Raw genomic sequence first — 20,388 nt, forward strand, 5'->3', positions numbered from 1 at the left:
TCTCATACACACACACACAGACACACACACACACACACACACATACACAACTTTATGATGTAAAAGCTAACTTACTTGTCAGGAGTACCCAGGGTTATGTAGCCCTCATGTGACACATCAGAAGCCTAATCCCATAGAGGGGATTTTTTTTGTCCCCTAGTCAGTGGGGAGCCTTCCCATCAGATGACAGACAGCAGGCAGGACTCTATCTTATCCAGTCCTTCTAGTCATCTACAGAGTAGGTTTGCTCTGACAGATGAGGAAGCTACAGCCCAGAGGCACTGGCTAACCCATCCCAAGGCTTTACAGCAAGCAAGATGCAGGACTGGGATTTGAACTGGGATTCTCTCTGATGCCTAACACTCTCACTTCTACCTGAGGAACACAGACAACCCCGGGCAGGTCCGGTGTGCAGCAAAGGCTGAACTGACACCAGAGGAGGAAACGGCATGCCCAGAGCACTTTAGCAATAAAGCTGTAAATGAAAAGAAATGCATTCAAGCTGTTAACCTTACAGAGATGGAAAATTAATTATCATAATAATGACTTCCATACTTCTTCTATCCAATGCTGGCTTCTGGAGGCTCTACTGGAGACAGAGTTCACTCTTGTGTTTATTCATTCGCTCATTCCTTTGGTGGCTCCCTGCGGCACCTGGTCTGTGTACGTCAGGAGTCAGGCTCACCAGGAGGGATGAGAAGGAGAAGCAGACAAGATGCAGAGTAAAAAGGTGCTGCCACTACACAATGTCCTCTCCCAGCCTGTCATCCATCCTAAACTACCAGTCCCTGAAACAAACTCAATGAGGCTGCAGATGGGCGGCATGCACTCTATCTAGACAGGTGCCCGATTGGGCGCCATCATTCCTACAGACACGCCCTCCCCCCCCCCCCATGAAAAGACTGAATGTACCATTTGCCGATGACGCTCAGCACACAGCAGCCACAGCTTTGCTGTTCCTGTCCCCATACAGGGACTCCCAGCTGGGACACATGGCAGACAGTACAGTCTTGAGTGGTGTGAGAGACCTAAAGTTATTGGTGTGTGACAGCTTTCCCTTGAGATGTGAGCCAGGCGTGGTGACATACAGGCTTGAAATCTCAGCAGCTGGGATGTTGAAGCAGGAGGACTATGAGTTCGAAGCCAGCCTGAGATGTATAGTGACAGTCTGTCTCCAAAAGGGCTAAGAGGGTCTGGAGATGTGACTTGTTTGGTTCAGCGCTGGCCTTAGAAGCCTGAAGGGCTGGTTTTAATCTCTTGGAACTTGTATAAAGAAATATGTATAATCTGAGCACTAGGGAGGCAGAAATGGATGGATTCCCTAGGACTCAACAACCAGCCCTCCAAGCCTACATGCTGAGCCCAAACTTACTTAGATCCTATCTCAAAAACCACAGTGGTTGGCACCTGAGAAATGACAGCAAAAGTTGTTGTCTTTCCTCCATATGCATGCACACACAAGTACATATGTACCTGTATACACACGTGCCCCTGCCTGCACACACGTGAACATGCATGCACTGCATGTACATAATAAACACACACATACATACACACAGTGGGGTAGGGAAGCCTACTGTCTTGTCTTAGTCACTGTTCTCTTGCTATAAAGAGACACCATGACCAGAGCAACTATTACAAGAGAAAGCATTTAAGTGGGGGCTGGCTTACAGTTTCAGAGGTTTAGTCCATTATCATCATGAAGGGGCAAAGGTGATAGGCAGGCAGGCACTGGAGTGGTATCTGAGAGCTGACAGCTACATTCTGATCCGTATGCAGAGAAGGATGGTGGAGCTTGTGTGGGCTTCTGAAACCTTAAAGCAGACTTCTAGTGACACACTTCCTCCCACAAGGCCACACCTCCTAATCCTTCTAATATTTTCAAAGAGTTCTACTTTCTGGTGGCTAAGTATTCAAATCCATGAGGGACCATTCTTATTCAAACCACCCTGGGCACTTCTGGACCTGGCTGGATCTTGCAGGTATCTACAAGGCAGGAAGCACCTGACATTCTTAAAGAATCCACACAGACATCTTTGCAGGTCATCACCTCAGAACCAGCTCTGGGGTTCAAGTGCAAGGCCTCTTAATGTCACATGGGCATCATGGTGACACATCGGCTCAGCTCTTCGAGACTTTTGATGACTGACGTAGCTGGACCATCTTTCTCACCACTAACGGTCATTTCCCCCGGATGATCTTGTTCTCTTTACCTTGCAGCCTCTGTAAGGGACGGACACTCTACTCTGTGGTGAGGGACGCCAAGATTGTCTTGGATGTCAACAAAACCAGGCAGATCGCACAAGAGATTGTAAAGGTACTGTGAGTTATAGGCCCCCTGCCTGGACTTAGAAAGATTCATCCCCCTCTCACCATCCCTTCAAGGATCCTAAGACCCAGGGTCTACATTAAGCCACCAGTCTGGACCTCAGAGACAATAGATTTAGTCTGAAAAGCACCAGGTGGTGTATACAAAGAATCTGTGAAAATACAGCCCTTAGCAATACTGTCCCAAATGTGTTTTCTGGCTAGCATCTCATAACCATGATACCTGGGTACAGGGAAAGGCCAGTGAGTATAGATGAGCTCCTCAGTTCTCTTAGATGGTGGATCCATTCCTTCCAGGTCACTCTGATAGAAAAGAGGCTCATTTTTGGCTCATGGTTTAGATTGTTGTCATAAGAATGGTAGGGGATAGCAGCCCAGTTCATAATGACACTCCGGCCATTACCGGACAGAAATGGTTCAGTGTCACAGAAGCTCAGAAGGCAGAAAGTAAGACAGGAAATGGTCACAGATAACATTCGCTCAGAGACCTGCTCCAAGGAACCCTGTTTCCTCCAGTAGGCTCCACCTCCCCAGAACCTTATAAAGCAGTCACCGGTTAGGTGAGAACATTCATCTGAGGGGGACCCTTCAGATTCAGACCGGTACCATTAGCAATGATTATACCCAAGTCCTGGAATGCCCGTGAACACTCAGTCATCTTGTCTCTCTAAAGCTGAGGAAGTATCCAGTTGCTGGGTGTTGCTTTGGATAAAGTCAGATAAGCCATCCCGAGTCTCCCAGCAGCTGCCTTCTTGGTGGGTTGGACTCAGGATCTCAGTTCCCATCAGAAGTTTTTGGAGTGCACTGTAAGAGCACAGATATGGGAACTGTTCACCGAGACAAAAAAAAAAAAAAAAAGTCTAGACATTCTCCAATTGTTTACTCTTAAGCTAGACCGCCAATGGTTCTCCCTCTATGTTCCAGATATGGGGTCACGAAAGGTCTCCTGAGGGTCTCAGGTCATTCTTGGAGGCTGTGTTCTGAGAAACAGAGGGAGCAAGCCCCCTTTAAAAAGGAATTGAGGGGAAATGGCTGATGGAACTCCTTTCTCTGATGTCCTCATCCTTTCTGGTGTCCCTACTCTATCTCACCCACCCTCCTCCCCTGCCCCCGACCCCCAGGATGCTTTTCCTTCCTTTATTCTACAGGAGGCAGATTGGCTCCAGAGACAGCTTTGTAGGGCTCTGGGGGTGATGGTGGACTGTGACTCACATGGACTTAGCCCTCCAAGCTCCGTGGGTAGACCCTTATACCCTTGAGGTTCCAAGCGATGGTGGCAAGGACGTGCCGGGGTTATCTCTAATGAGTCTCTGTCTCCTCATCTCTTACAGGGCATGGGCTACCTCCATGCCAAGGGGATCCTTCATAAGGACCTGAAGTCCAAGAACGTCTTCTACGACAATGGTAAAGTGGTCATCACAGACTTCGGGCTCTTCAGCATTTCCGGGGTGCTGCAGGCTGGCAGGTAAGAGGTGACAGGGGGGTTCTTGATAAATGAGCACCACAGGATGGGAACATACCCCAAATGTCTTGAGTGACTTGGATTGGGGGTTGAGCTTTACTCTTGGTTGTTGAAAGTTGTGGCTAGGCGTCCATGCCAGTGAGGGTTGCCAAAGTCACTCTCCTGATCCCACGAGCCTTGCTTGTTTGTCCTGCAAGTAGCATTTTTTGAGAGTGTGCCACAAAATCCCTAAATCTCACCAACTGTAGACCTGGGCTGGAGGGCTTTCCTCTTTGCCTGGGGAGGGGGTTGGCTTTCCTAGGGTGGGGTCAGCCAAGCCCTAAGCTCCAAGCTGTCATAGGAATTCATTTTAGTCCAGCAACCAAAGACAGTGATGGTTTTAGGTGCCAGATGGGGTTCCAACAGTTCTTCACTGTGGCTGTGGCCAAGGTAAGCAGGTCTCTGAATTTGAGTTGATTTGAAAATGCCTCCCTCCTAGCATCCTTGCAAAGATCAAACAGGAGAATACAGGACAAGCATCCAGCACAGGACCCTGAGTAGCATCAGACACTGGGCAAATAGCTGTCCTGCTGTGTTGTAATTAGCATGCATTTGCATATACCTCCCCAGGATCACCCAGGGAATGATTAACCATCTTTAAGTAATTAACTCTCAGAGGCCACTCACCCCGGAGCCAGCCACATAGAGTCAACCATTCGAGAAACAGCTTGATCCCAAATAAACAGCCTATAACTCAAAAGGTCTGCCCTCGCAGATTTTAATTTGGAGTGTGTGCTGTGTACACACGCGCCATGCATGCATACATCTTAAATCCCTGCATCATCTAATGAATGGCCTCTGTCCATGGGGAGACAGCGCTGTGATTTTTTTTTTTTTCTCATGCTGTTTAACTTTCTGCCATTCTGGAGAGCCACAGTTCTTTGAGGGACATCCTTCTGTCTTCCCAAAGGACTTTATTCCCTGCTGTGAGCTACCTTTGAATTTGAGCCAGAGTGCTTGAAATTTAACAGAACATGACATAAGCTGTTTCTGAGTAGTGTGCTAACATACAGCAAGCAGCCTTGGTTTCTATGTCCAGGTGTCACACACAAACACACACACACATCCAAATGGGATGTTCCAGGTTCTAGAACTATCTGTGGCATGAAGATATGTAGAGGGAAGCAAACAGATCTGTAGACACAGGAGAGAGTGAGTCAATGAAGGAGCATGTATGGCTCCTTCCTCCCTCTGTCCCCACAGCAGTACCAAGGTCCCTGGCTTATTGAGAGAATCATACCTACTTTTGTGTGCCAGGACCCTGGAGTCAGAGCAGGATTAGGGACACAAATGGTGATGTCACTATGAACCCAAGTATTTACATGGGAGAATGGAGGCTGGATAAGGGTTTTCTTTAACTAGATTTGGAATTGGTTAAAACACTAGATCTGTCCCTCTTGGTGACCTGTTCCTCACTGTGAACAGAATACCTGGCACAAACAACTTAGGGGAAGAAGATGTATTAAGGTTCCCAGATTCTTGGATTCAGCATGACTGCTTGGTCCCATGCTGTTGGGCAGGCATTTTGGAGGCAGAGCCCAGGTGGAAGAGGACCCTCTCTGCCTCATGGCTGACAGGAAGTGGGAAATGACAGACAGGAAGTAGCTGGGGATGACTCCCTGGGAGACTCATGGTACCCCATGACTCACTTCCTTCAGCAAGGTTCTGCCTAGTTGAACCTCCCAAAATAATACCACTGTCTGGGGACCAAGCCTCCAAAGGTGAGCCTTTGGGGACCACTTCACAGTTACAATGTATTGGTGAGCCTTTGGGAGTCACTTCACAGTTACAATGTAATGGTGAGCCTTTGGGGACCACTTCACAGTTACAATGTAACACCTGTCTACCTCACTGGGGAAGGTGGGGGTGAGAGTCTCTGACTATATTCCTCTTCTGCTCCATTGCTGAGACCACACTGCAGAACTGGGGACGAGGAAGAGGGAAATTTGGGCAGTCTTTTTCCACTCCTCCTAGTGAAAGACCCCCGTTTCAGGGGATATCCTTGCTCCAGTCCCAGGATGAGACACTGCCGCCCCAATAACTCGAGAGAAACCATTCTTGATGCAATATGCATGAGGTTTAATCAGGAAAAATCAACATGTTGAGGATGAGCTCATAGGAGATCGACCCTGAGCTGTTTCAACTGAGGGCTTTTAAAGGAAAGACCATAAGGAAGGGGTGGGTTAAGTTCACAAAGAAAGTTGAGTTTACAACTTTTCTCCGGAGGAGCTGTATGGCTCATTTATGGCGTAGGGGTCATAAGCTCTCTTTTGGTAAGCATTCCTGGCTTTTAATACCAGAAAGCAGGCGCCTGGCGGGCCATCCAGCCGTTATTGCTTTTCTAGCTGTCAGGTAGAAGGACAGAAGGCTTCCTGCACCAGTCTGAGTTTAAGATGAGCCAGTTCCAGAGGTAATTAGTAACTCAGGCTGAAGGCAAAAGAACAAAGAACTCTTTTTAGGTGTCTAAGAAACAAATTGAGTTGGGGTCTAAGAAATAAATTGAGTTGGGGTCTTATACTAGAGACCCCAGTGGGGGGACCAACCAGGAAAGAAATCTGGCCAAGTTAAAGACAAGAAGTCTTCTTGCCTTGACCAGACAATGGCCACTCCTTCACCTCCACCCCACCCTGGCCGTCAGCACAGCACGTGTCCATCTAGTGTCAGGAGAGGTATTAGATTTTCAGAAACGGTGCCAATCAGGAGCAAGCAGGTGATGATAGGAGACCCCATTGAACATGGAACATTTGGAGCCCTGCCCAGCAGCCTGGGGATGGATGCTGGGAGCTGAGCTAAGAACAACAAGACTGTGAAACCTAAGTTCCCAAGTCTGTGTCTCTGTTCAGCTAAGCAGCACCTGGCCACTGAGAGCTTTGTGGGGCACCATCAACTGGGGTTACTCTAGCAAGGTAGTGAGGTGGGGTGCTGATGGAGTACCCGGGTAATATTTTCTCCTGTTTCTCCGGCTTCAAGATCAAGGCCTTGCTGACTGTATCTACAGGTTTATAGATGGCCACTATGTCCTTGTATTATCTCTCAGATGGATGGTGGGGAGCTTAGAGAAGAGAAGGAGGGGGCAAAGAAAGAAGCAAAACTCCCATGTCTAGCTTTTGCTTCTGGGCTGGCTAGTTTTGTGTCAACTTGACACAATCTAGAGCCAGCAGAGAGGAGGTAGCCTCAATCAAGGAAATGTCTCCATAAGAGTAGGCTATAGGCAAGCCTGTAGGGCATTTTCTTAGTGATTGATGGGGGAGGGGCCAGCCCATTGTGACCTGGGCTGTGGTCCTGGGTTCTATAAGAAAGCAGGCTGAGCAAGCTGTGGAGAGCAAGCCAGTAAGCAGCACCCCTCCATGGCTTCTGCATCAGCTCCTGCCTCCAGGTCCCTGCCCTGTGTGAGTTCCTGTCCTGACTTCTTTTGATGATGAACTGTGACTTGGAAGTGCAAGCTGAATAAGCCTTTTCCTTGCCAAGTTTTTTCATTTTGGTGTTTCATCGCAGTAATAGCAACCTTGACCAAGACAGAAGTTGGTACCAGAAGTAGGGTCTTACCCTGAGGCCACCACTCCCTTTATTTCATTTTGAAGAAGGTCTTTCCTTAAGCGTTTTTAATCTCCTTGAGCATAGGACTCATCACACTCTATCACACTTGCTGTAATACTCTAATAAGAGTGTAATAACACTCTCTCCTCTAACTGTCCCTTTGTATTTCTCTTTGTCCAGCTTCCTCCTTTTCCTTATAGATCTGCAGGATCTCCCAAGGCCATTAATCTAAAACTCTTCAATTTGGCCTCAGGTAGATTTTTAGAACAAGGAGTAAAAGCAGCCACATTCTTTGCCAAAACATCACAATAACAACCTCCAGGTCACTTACTAATATTCTTCCCCTCTGGAACTTCATCAGTTGGGCCCCCACAGTTCAAATTGCCCTCAGCACCATCTTTCTTGCTCCCATTAGGAGAGCTCATTAGCCCTCCTTAAAGTGCCCAAATCCTTTCTTAGGCGAAAGTCCTCCACATTCCTCCAACAAACAGTGTGGTTAGGCCTGTTACAGCAATACCACAGTCCCTGTGTGGTGGTTTGAAGAGATATGGCCTCCGTAGACTCTTGTGTTTGAGTGCTTGGCCTATAGGGAGTGACACTATTAGAAGATGTGACCTTGTTGGAGGAAGTATGTCACTTTGAGGGCAGGCTTTGAGATGCTCAAGCTACACACACACACACACCACCTCCCACCACCCACAAATAAATTAAGAAATAAATTTCAAAGGTTTAAAAAAATAAATACATAACAAGAAGAATAAATTACTGGCATATATTCATTGTACCAATGAGTTTCACTGTGGCATCCACACATCTCTGTATCGTGTACTTCCCTCAAATTTAGCCTCCAATGGCCTTCTCTGTGCGTCTCCATTCTTTGTGGCCCCTTCTCTTTCCCCAGTAGTGCCTCTTTCTGCTTTCATGTCATATAAACATTTTATGTCATTATTTTTTTGTCATATAAATTAATGAGCCTAAAAGCCCTGCCTTTAGTGATAGTCACACTGAGAGTCTAGACTTTAACATGAGAATCTGAGGGACCATCAGAGTCCATAAAAGCACAGGATAGATGACAGACAGGGACTTGCATTCAGTGAGTATGCTCCTGATGTCCTGAGCCTGTGGAATGGGTAGAGTGGTGGGAACAGGACTTCATATGGAGTAGCAACAGTACTCCAGACCCACAATCCAGGATGTGAGGGGCTGAATGGGGTCTTTCTCCTCAGGGTTGCTGTCTCCCAGAACACCCCAGAGAGCTGCAGGGAGGGGGTCTAGCATCAGGAGTGACCACAGAGATGTGGCATACTGTAGCCACTTACCATGGCGACACCCCAGGCTTAACCAAGATGAGCCCTATGTTCTTACCTGTATGGGCAAGCGAGTATCCCTCAGGGGGTTAGCTTACAAGCATGGCGAGTCTGACAGGTAACATGGCACACAGTAGGTCTCAGCAGAGGAAGACCTGCCTGGACTGGAAGCAAAGAGGTACAACGATACAGATCCCTGCAAAACAGCTGTTATGCCACCCTCAAGAAAAAGTGTCACTTAAGATGCCAGCCCTGCCGTGCCAGCCGCACACAGCCCTCTATTAATCATAATAATAACCATAATGAAGATGATTTGGGCTTGTCATTGGTGGTCCAGTTGCCATGGGAACAGGACACCCTGGGGTGGAAGCACTAACCCTGGCTCCTAACCCTCTCCTAGGCATGTGCCTATGCCAGCCTCAGGCTGATGACATTTGTCTGCCTGCCACACCCTCTCCTGTCCCAGGGGTCCACAGTCCACCAGCCTCGGTAGTCCTGGCCATGCCTAGGGAATGGTTGTCTAACTCATTTTCAGTTCCCTCTTCGGCCTTAGACATTCTTACTTTGGACTGTCCTCTGAACCTCATCCCTGAGTCCTCCAGATAAATTGATATATTTGTGTGTGTGTGGAGGGGATGTAGTAGGAAATCATTTCTACCCCGTAGTCACATAGCCCTAGCTCTGGAGGCTGACAGAGCCCTAAACTAGACACTCTCCTATTGCCATAGTTATCTGAAGAATAAATGAATGTGCCCATTTGGCACATGGCAAAATAGAGGCAAGAGTCTGCCTGAGACCTCACAGCTAATAAGCGCCAAATGCATTGCTAAGTCTTTATGTGCCAGTAGGTATTCTTAAGTCTAGAAGAAAGATGCCATATAACTCTGCCCACCCCAGGATTTGCTGGAGGGTCTGGGCCCTCCGTACTAACAGGAGACACATAGTATAAAGTTCTTTGTTCTCAATAGAGGAGAAATTCTTGACACTGGAGTCTGGACCGTTCTCTTCTCTCATGTGTCTTAAATGGGTGTCTCAGGTAGGGTTTTTACTGCTGTGAACAGATACCGTGACCAAGGCAAGTCTATGAAGGACAATTCATTGGGGCTGGCTTACAGGTTCAGAGGTTCAGTCCATTATCAAGGTGGAAGCACAGCAGCATCCAGGCGGGCATGGTACAGGCAGAGCTGAGACTTCTCCATCTTCATCTGAAGGCTACTTGTGGAAGATTGACTTCCAAGCAGTTAGGGCGAGGGTCTTAAGCCCAAGCCCACCGTGACACACCCACTCCAACAAGGCCACACACCTCCTGATAGTGCCACACTCCCTGGGCTGAGCATATGCAAACCATCACAATGGGTAATTTTCAACTATTCTTTCTGCTCATGGACCTGGAGACATCCCTCATTGCTATAGCTAGGGAGCGCGTGCGTGATGAAACATGGTACAATGCATAGAAGAGCCCCACCTGACAGAGAAGCGTCTGTGGTAATATAGGGCACCGGGGATGAGAAGCCCCACGTTAGAATAGATTTCACAGTGGCCATCTGGCTACGTCTGGCTCCCAGTGTAGGAATACAGGCAGTGGATGAACGGCCCCTGTGCTGGATAGAAAGATGGCCTAAGCAGACCCCCGATTTACACACAGCTCAGTCTCCCTCCTTCAGCCTCCGACTAAGGGGTCTCTCAGTAGCTGTTTATCCAGATGCATCGACTGTGTGCCCTCTGAGAAGAGAAAGAACTTGGAGAGCTATACATCTTGACTGTCCCTAGCCCCCTCAGCCAGCTAGCAAATGCGTCAGCAAGTCCGGAACCCCGAACCCCCAAACTCCTGCCACCTCATTAAGAGTTTTCTCCCGTATACCCAGAGTTTCTGAGAGTGTAGGCATATAGTGGATTTTAAGGAGCGAACGAACAAGCGCTTTCTAGCTTCGTTTTAATGTGTATTGGAAAAAAAAATACTAGTTTCTATTTATGGCTGTGCTAAAAGTCACTTATTAAAATATATTTAAGTTATTTTATTTTTTTTTTAAATTGATTTTAGTAAATCATTATCTAGATCTGGGCTGCTAGCCAGACAGGTGTAGCTGTGTAGATCCAACCTTAATTAAAGTGGAATCTGGGGCTTCGAGATGCTCTGTGAGTGGAGGTGCTTGCTGCCAAGCCAAGTGACCTGAGTTTGATTCCCAAGACTATCACGCTAGAAAGAGAGAACTGATTCCTCCAAGTTGTCCTCTGATCACCACGTGAGCAGTGTGTGTGTGTGTGTGTGTGTGTGTGTGTATGTGTGTGTTATACATTAAAATAAAATTAAGAATTTAAGGTGGAATTAAATTAATGGCTCACCCCTTGGGGCTGGTGAGATGGCCCAGCAAATAAACATGATTATCACCAAGCCTGAAGACTCAAGTTCAATCCTCAGGACCCACACAGTAGAAGGAAACCAGACTCCAGCCCTCTAGCCATGTGTCAAAAGCATGTACATACATACACACACACACACACACACACACATACACAGAGAGAGAGACAGAGACAGAGACAGAGACAGAGACAGAGAGCGAGAGTAACTTGGAGATCATGACTGGACTTTTTACATTCATGTACAAGTACAGTAGTTTATACTTGGACTGGACCCTCTGTCTGTGCCTCACCCTGGGTCTCAGGCTCACTGGAGGGTCAAGAAACGCCCTAGGAGGAAGGCAGAAAATGGGCCGAGGTGTTTCTGGGACTTGCGATCAGTGCTACACAACACGCCTCATCTTGGTTTTGCCTCCCCAGGCGGGATGACAAACTGCGGATCCAGAACGGCTGGCTGTGCCACCTGGCCCCAGAGATCATCCGCCAGCTGTCTCCTGACACAGAAGAGGACAAGCTCCCGTTCTCCAAACACTCGGATGTCTTTGCGCTTGGGTAAGAGTGGGCCTCACCCCAGCCTTTGACCTCCCTGGTGTGGGTAGGGCCACTGCCTAGCGATACCTGCGGAAGAGACAGGGCACATGTTACCAAGGACAAGGAGATAGAGCCAGGGCACATGTTACCAAGGACAAGGAGATGGGATTTCCAAGTAAGCGTGAGAGTAGAGAGAATGACTGTAACACATTTGTCTGTCTGGAGTCTAAGCAATTATCCCACCATGGCAAGTTACCCTATTCATCCATCCATCCATCCATCCATCCATCCATCCATCCATCCATTTTGTTCATTGTGTATCGATTCGTTGTTACATTGTTGCAACGTTTGTGCACCAATTCGCCAATGAGCCAATGGCTTCGCATACTCACTCAGCTGTGGTCAGTGCTCCACCCTGCTACTGGGGGGGGGGGGGGGGGCTGCCCAAGCATGCACCCAGCCTACCAACAAAGGGCCTCGTTGTAATTATGAGCGTAAGCCTAAGGAATTACACAGCATCACACCCACCAGATTTACCTTTCCTCTTTTGACTGATGTTTTTACATGCAACAGGATGCTCTGACATGTTTGTACTTTGTATGATGATGGAGACTAAGGAAATTCACATGTCAGCTTGCAACTTTCTCTGCCTTCAGAAGCATGCTCAAGTTTCCTGAATAGGAGAGCAACTCTTAATTATTCAGAATGTGCTGTCTCCTTCCGGGAGCTCCTTGTAGGCAAGCCACTAAGTGCAGATGGCCTTCAAGGACAGGAAATGTTCTCTCTGCCATTTTCAGTTAGGAAGGGGTTTTGGAACTTATTTGGCTTCTTCTTTGCAAGGTGCTGGGATGGGATCCGGGGCCTTGAGCACATGCTAGGCAAATGGCTATACTTCCAAGTGGCTTTGACCTCTCTAGGGAGATGGTTCAGTCACTGCTTGTCACACAATCTTGAGGGCCTGAGTTTCTAACCTTAGTGACTATATTAAACAACTGGGTGGCTGGGTGCTGGGGAGGCAGACGCAGAAGGGTCCCTAGAACTCAATGGCTAGCCAATCCTAGCTACTTTCGTGACCCTAAGCCTAGTGAGAGATCCCGCCTCAAACAATACGGTGGAGAGAAGTTGAGGCGAGATAGCCAACGTGACCTCTGACCTCCACACATTTGTACAAACTTGCACATGTGTGTTTATAATGACAAGTATGTTTGCATACACACACAAGCACATAACACACACATACAGAGAGAGAGACACACACACACATACCCTACTACCAACAGATGAGAAGAAGCAACCAGGAAATCTCTGTACCACATCCCTTAAATAACCGCGCTGTGCCCATCCCTAAAATAGCCCTTATTCATGGGATGGATTTGGAGAGTTGGGAGAGAGTGCTGGGAACACTGATGAGGGAAGCTGCAAGCTTGTAGGTTTATACAATCAGGCCTGTCATCCCTAAAGCTCATTAGCATGGCAGTCAGTCTCCTGCAGAAAAGCGCCCCACCGTGCCCCCTCACCTTCAGAGCCTCCCCTCCCCAAACTCAGCATTTTAAGATCTCAGTCCCCAGAGCTCCTCCTTTGAGCCCCTTGCGAAGCCATCACTTGCTCTAACTAGTTAATGCCCAGATCTTTATCTAGTTAGATATCATTATCTGGAACCAAATTGCTGTAATTAAGTTGGTATATTTTTACTGTGAATTTAGCAAAAGAAAAAAAATGTAATTAACGAAATGTACTAGAGTCGGTAATTGGTTTCCCACTGGAGTTTTCGGCTATAACTGCTTTTTTTTTCTTTTCTTGAAAGTGAATTTTCCTCTTAAAAGTTGGGTAAGGAAGGAAGTTTTAATGAGCATTTTATTGGTGACACTGTTGGATTGCAAAGGACCCCTTGCTCTCAGACTCCAGCCAATTAGGAACATCCTGTTGCCAGGGAACCTCATGTTCAGGAATGCTTTAGAGCTCAGAGAAACCGGTAGAAGTGTACTGAGCACCACGTTCAGCCTTTAACGTGTATGGTAGTCCACAGTCTTCGCAAACACCTTCCCAAGTTGGCATCATGCTGCCCTGGATCGACTGATGTGAAAAGCAAGGTCAGATGGCTGTGACCTACCGTGTGGCAACTGGTGGCAGAGCTGGGACTCAGGTCAGGAACAGCCTCATTCTGTGGCCGGGGCTTTGCACCGAGCAGCCCACAGACCCGGGAGCGAGTCACACTCAAGATCCCCACTTCTGTCTGCAGCAGATTAAGCTTAATAAAAACCTATGCAGGAACTGGGGAGATGGTTCATTCCTGTGTGTGTACCATGAAAATGTGAGGACCCGAGTTCAATTCCCAGAACCCACGTAAAAAGCAGAGAACCGTAGTATGTGCCTGTGATCCCAGCACCAGGAAGGCCTAGACACATAGATCCCTGGAGATTCCTGGCCAGGCTAGATGAGCTGATGGGGTCCAGGCCAGTGAGAGACTCTGTCTAAGAAACAAGGTTGAAGCGGTATGTGGCAGTACATACCTTTAATACCAACACTAGGGAGGTAGAAGTAGGCAGATTTCTATGAGTTCAAAGTCACTCTGGTCTACATAGTAAGTTCAAGACCAGCCAGGGTCACATAGGGAGACCCTGTCTCAAGTAAACAAGGTGGACATAGCAAGGACTGACACCCGAGGGAGACCTCTGGCATCCACATGCATGTGCACGTAAGCACATAAGCACAGGCACACGTACATACATGCCCACATAGGCACATGTACGCATGAGAGAAAAAGACAGAAGATCATCAGTGAGCTGAAGTCATGTCTTGGGCTCTGGATAGGGCCCTGGGACATGGACCTTGAGCGTCGACAACTGCTCAGAGAGATGTCTGAGTCACCTGGTTTGTTGTAAAAGGCTCGCTCCCTGGTCAGTCCCTTCCTGTGTACGGGAGACAGCTCACCTAGGCAGGGGATGGTCCACCAGGCCAGCAAGTCATCAGCCAATCAAAGCATCAGAGTCAAAAGGCGCACTGAGCACAAGGCATGAGGCTCAGCGGGAAGTGCTTGCTTAGGGTGTACGAGGTCCTGGATCCTGTCCCAGCAACTCAAAACCAGGCCAACCCCTCCTTCCTCCAAAGACTGCGTCAAGTTGACCTTCAACTCCCACACTGAGGCCATATGAGACACTGGGTCCCATCCCCAACACCAGAGAAAATAAAATCCAGAAGGGTTTTTTTTTCCCATTTATTATTTATTTTAACTTTATTTTAATTCTTTGGGATAGTATAACTACATCATTTTTTTCCTTGGACCTTCATTTTCCCCACATTGTTCTTTTTCAATGTTGTGATCTCTTTTCCCATTCATTGTTATCTCATACGTGTGTAGATGACATGCCTATTCTTCAATGTAACCCGCTCCGTCTGTGTAATGTGACTTGTATATATGTTTCCAGGGTTGAGAAAATTTCATGCCAGGTAATATGGTGCTGTTTCACTTAAAAGAGTTACTTACCATCATACATACATCTGCTCACCACTACAGAGATGTTACACTGTTTCCAGCTTTTTCAGTGTTACATATAAGATGGTAGAGAAGAACTCATGAGTAAAGAATTCAAATATAGTTTTTTTTTTTCAAGTATAGAATTTTAATATATAACTGTGAGTGGCCACCACACTGTGTTAAATTATTCAGGTAGTTTGTATCCATCCCGGCAGTAAAATAGGTATTCTGAAACAACAAGCCTAATGTCTAACTTCAAGAGGGTTTTAAACAAATTGCCAACCCCCTTGGGAAGAGACTGCAGAGGGAGATGGCCAGCCAGGATGCTGCCCCTGTTGGTGCAGTGGGTGAAGAAAGGGGCTCCAGGGTCACAAATGGTCACACCACAGCAATGTATCCATTGTCTGACAGCACCATCTGGTATGAACTCCACGCCAGGGAGTGGCCATTCAAGACCCAACCAGCAGAGGCAATCATTTGGCAGATGGGCACGGGAATGAAACCCAACCTCAGCCAGATTGGCATGGGAAAAGAAATCTCGGTAAGTCCTACAAGAGGCAGGGTCTGGGGACAAGGAGAGAGGCTGCTGACACAGTCCTGGGATTTCCTGGTCCTGGGTATGAAGGCTATAGACGCTTTCCCAGAGAGTGGCTTAAAAAGTGACTTGCTTGGAGCTTAAAGGGCAAATTCGCAGCACTATGCCTGCAATTCCAGGTGCCTGCCACCGGGGGCACAATAACACATGCTCGCCCTCTTGGCAATGGATTGCTGCTTCAGATAAAACCAAAATAGACCACCTGGTCTGTTACTTTTAAAAACAATATTCATTAAAAGATCACAAACACTATTAGCACTCACTTTTCCTTGCATCTAATAATAGTATGGAACCATTATCTAACTCAAAGTATGCTAGACAGAAATCAAGACGTCTGATTGTAAGCGAGTAACCTTCCTTTTAGACACAATGGGGAGAACCCTGACCAATAAGTCAGGGAAGCAGTAATTACCCCAGGTGTTTCAGGACCGCCTACCTCCAGGTTCCTCTTGCTGAGCAAGGAGATGGTGGAAATTAGCTTTTCTCCTCTGTATCTTTGAAGGACACCCACTAATCTAGTGGGATGTAGCTAGAGACTGCAGGATTCCTTCTATCCCTTGCTCAAGAAAAATACCAAGGAATCTCCCTGCAGCTACTATTACTGGTCTTGACGGGTCTCTGGCCTTCTAGCACGGAGCCTCCCCGGCTTACTAAAGGGTCTCACAAAGTAAATGAGAAGAGGGCAAGGAGAGAATGCCAGGGGGATATGGTGAATGGGTGGATAGATAGAGGGTAGATGAAGAGAAATAAGGGAAATGATATAAAGGAATGGTTATACAGATTCATGTTGTGGACAGAGAGATAGATGAATGGGTGGGTGGGATGTTGTGTGGATGAATAGGTAGGCAGTAAGTGGACAGAGAGATGAGAGAGTGTAGATAACTTATGTGTAGATGAATGAATGGAGGGATGGATGACGAATGAGGATGGGTGAGTTCACATGGATGGATGGGTGTATGTTGTGAATGGATGGTAGCGTGAATGGGTGATGGGTGAATAGATAATGGATACTAGGAAGAAGAATGAATGGATGAGTTGATGGATGGATGTGTAGATGATGAGTAGACTGATGGGTGGCTAGGTGGTGGGATGGCTGTGTTGTGTACGTGAATGGATAGGTAGATGGCGGCTAGTGAGTGGATATGTGGGTGGATAGATGGATGGTAGGGGTGGCTGTGTATATGAATGGGTAGGTGGATGGTGGTTAGTGAGTGGATGGATGGATCAGTGGATAGATAGATGGATAGATGGATGGATGGATGGATGGATGGATGGATGGATGGATGGACAGATAGATGAATACATGGATAGATAGATAGATAGGTGCATAGATGGATGGATGGATGGATAGATGAATACATAGATGGATGGATGGATGGATGGGTGTGATGGCTGTGTACATGAGTAAGCAGATGGCTGGTGGCTGGTGATTGAGTGGATGGATAGAGTGGCTGGGTGGAATGGCTATGTTTATGAGTGGATAGATTGATCAGTGGGTAGAAGGGTGGTTAATGGAGAGATGAGAAATGGACCAGGTGGATGGACACCTGGCTGATCCAGAGCCATGCCCAGGCACTGAGACTTAGACGAGGACTCAGGAAAGTCACCACTTAGATCTAGTCATGACTTACTGGTTTCTTCTAGGACATACTGCTCTTCTGCTGGGCCTTTGAGCAGGAAGAGCGGCCCACCTTTACCAAGCTCATGGACATGCTAGAGAAACTGCCAAAGCGAAACCGCCGCCTGTCGCACCCTGGACATTTCTGGAAGTCTGCAGAGTATGTGTTTCCCTCGGCCCCCCTCCCCTGCTGCGTTGCCCATTGATCTTTGTCTCCTTTTTGATCCCCTCCCTCAACCCTTCCCTGAGCTGGCCCCACCCACTCTGCTCACCCAGCACCCAGCCACCACACTCTTCTACCAGCGTCTGTCTGTCCAGGGGAGACCATTATAACACTGAGATCCCCACAGTATCTACCAGTTGCTGGGTCTGCCTTAGTTCTTCCTTGATGGCAGATATTGTCTCAGTCTGGAGAACACATGGAAAGACCAAGTTCCATCTATCATGTGACTGGGGTCTCCTCCATGAAGCTGACAGGCAAGGCCCCTCCCACCCGCCCGCACCATGACTGATCATGGCTCCCAGCATCCTCCTTTGTACGAGTCTAGGGACCAGAAGGGATCCCAGTTTTTCCTCTGCATCTGCTTCCTTCTTGGGAGGCTCCATGCCCCTCCTTGCCCTTGCCTTAGCTATAGGTCCATTGCCTTCTCCAAGACCAGGAGCATGCATTTCACCCTGGGGTCCCCTCCCTAGGCCTGCTGCCATGACAGATCTCTCTCCAAGATGAGAGGGAGGCTGCTTGGGGGGAGGGTGTCTCCTTTCCTGTTGTCTGCCTAGGCACTCCCAGGTCAGCTCACACGACTCAGGTATATACACACACGTATGAACACTGAAACAGTACTCCACACAAACTTACACACACACACACACACACACACACACACACACAAAGAGAGAGAGAGAGAGACAGAGAGACAGAGAGAGACAGAGAGAAACTCAGTCATGCACACACAGGAGCATCCCATGGAAGGAACCCCTAAAGCCCACTCATGTAGGCAAATTCAGGAACAAACACAGTCAGTTACTTAGTGATACTGTAAGGCACGTGAGACACGTGTATACCCACTCTGAACACTGCCCTGGCTCCTCACCAGGCATGCCTACACACAGATGTGTAGATACTGCTTACACAGTGGGAACCCATGAAGACCCCAGGAGCTGGGTGAGGAGATGTCCTTAGCCTCTGATCGTCACGCTGGTCCTCACCCCCAGAGGCTCACCTTTTCCCTGGGAAATTAGAAAGAACACAGAATCCACTGTCAGAGGGGCACAGGTTGAAATTCCCTCTCTGCTGTTAATAATCTTTGTGGCTCGGGCATATCCATTGGCTTCTCCGAGCTATAATTTCATGCTCTGAACATTGAGGGCAGCAGAACCCATAGCGGGGTATACTGTGAGGGCCCAGCAAGGTCGTGTGCTTGGCACTGGGCACACCGAACCTCAGATAACCAATGCTCGCTCTGCCCTGGCAACCACCGTGTGTGCCAGGAGGAAGTCAGTGCCTCAGACTGGCATCGTGGTGGCACCAGTCATGCAAGAAACAGGCAGGAGGCAGCTCAAACAGGCTCAGCTCTGCCTGCTAAGAGAGTCCAGAAGAGGGAGAGAGCTGGCTTGGGAGTTCAGGCCAGACCTCAGAGTACCTGGTGCTCTAAAGCTCCAAGGTCCTTTGGGCGAGCGCCAAGCCCGTGAGCAAAAGCATTCAACTGAGCATTGAAGAGGAAGAAAGCCTTGTTTTCTAGGTTCTTCTCTGGACGTAAACTGAAAAGAATAAAGAAACAGAGGAATAAGTTGTGGTCCTGTGTCCCGCGAGGCTAGACATCCTGTGGAATTTTCCATTCAGTCTTCCGTTATTCGTTCTGGGGGCTGAGCTCCCATGGGGAATCAGAACCCATTCTAAGAGGCACGTGCAGGATCACGAGGGTCTGCTGCTATTGCCACTGTCAAATCTGCCGCATAGGTCTGGTCTGGCACCTGAGGTCCCCGTATTCAGCAATGTATCAAGTTTTTCCCAACCTAAACAGTGGACTACCTACCAGAGTAAGGGAGTTCTGGGTTCAAATTTTGACCCTGATACTTCTAAGCTGTGTGCCATAGGCAAATCATATAACCTCCCCTGAGCCCTGATTTTTATTTGGAAAAAAAAGGATACAAAATGCCACGACTAAACCTCTTCCCCGGCTTACATGAGATCAGCGACAGCCCACACTCAGTGTGGAGTCTAGGGTACAATGTAACCTTTGTCAGTAGGAGTCCCTTCTGCTTGGAAAGGGCAGGAGCCCACTGGAAGCTACCCTCCGAGAAGATGTTAGCGCATAAAAGTCATAGTGGGATCTACATCACTCAAATCCATCTTTTTTTTTTTTTCCTTCCTCCCCCTTCTAGGCTGTGACCATGGCCAGCATCAGCTGCCTCACCCCCAAACCACCTCTGTCCCCCTGCTCTGCCCTCTGCCAGCTCAGGAGGCCCAGGCTCACTGTCGGGGAGTCCTGACACGGCTCAGCCTGGGAGACCTGCGTGACGACATCGCAGAGGCTGTCCACACCTTCCACTTATACCCCGTTACTCAGGCATGATCAGGGACCACTCAACTAGGACCAAACTGGGCCAGAGAGGGTCCCACGTGTGGTGTGAAGGAGCCGCAGACTGAGCACAAGCACCTCTGGACTGTGGAGACCAAGCCACACGCCCTGTGGGCAGACTCAGACCCACATGCTGGACCAGTGTGCGCGCATGTGTCTACACGTGGACAGGGCCACCTGCTATCCTTCTGCCTGGGCGAGCCAGCTGTGGAGTGTCCCAGCTGTGCTATCCTGGAACACAGGACCGGGATGGAACCAAAAACAACACACCTGCTCCGTTGTCGAGGCTCCCAGGCCAAGGTCAGGGTAGGGAGGGGGGTGGGCTAAGCTTGCAAACATCTGTTTTTAGAGGCCCCGTTCCAAGCTGGAAGTGACTGGTAGCCGCTGAGCACACAATTCTGAAGGACAGTAAGCAGTCCTGCAGGTCTTTTTAGCACAGGGCCTCTCTGGGGACCAGTCCCTGGCCTTCACCTTCCTCCCATTTTGTAAGAACCACTATTCTAACTCACCTCATGCCCACACTACCCTGGGCAACCAGAGAACACCAGAGCATCTCAGC

General features: G+C 48.3%; 1 protein-coding gene across 2 annotated transcripts in view; it reads left to right on the plus strand.

Moving 5' to 3' along the window:
- Ksr2 (kinase suppressor of ras 2) overlaps positions 1-20,081 on the plus strand; it is a 359,141-nt gene extending 339,060 nt beyond the window's left edge. For both annotated transcript variants that reach the window (XM_029533454.1, XM_029533455.1), the window contains exons 15-20: positions 2,221-2,317; positions 3,660-3,793; positions 11,452-11,583; positions 15,449-15,578; positions 17,277-17,410; positions 19,633-20,081. In XM_029533454.1, coding sequence (XP_029389314.1) covers positions 2,221-2,317; positions 3,660-3,793; positions 11,452-11,583; positions 15,449-15,578; positions 17,277-17,410; positions 19,633-19,639 — 634 coding nt within the window. In that variant the 3' untranslated portion in view covers positions 19,640-20,081. The remainder of the gene's footprint in view (positions 1-2,220; positions 2,318-3,659; positions 3,794-11,451; positions 11,584-15,448; positions 15,579-17,276; positions 17,411-19,632) is intronic.
- Positions 20,082-20,388: the final 307 nt, after the last annotated feature.

This window comes from Mus pahari, chromosome 23 (genome assembly GCF_900095145.1).
Source record: "Mus pahari chromosome 23, PAHARI_EIJ_v1.1, whole genome shotgun sequence".
Taxonomy (NCBI): Eukaryota; Metazoa; Chordata; class Mammalia; order Rodentia; family Muridae; genus Mus; species Mus pahari.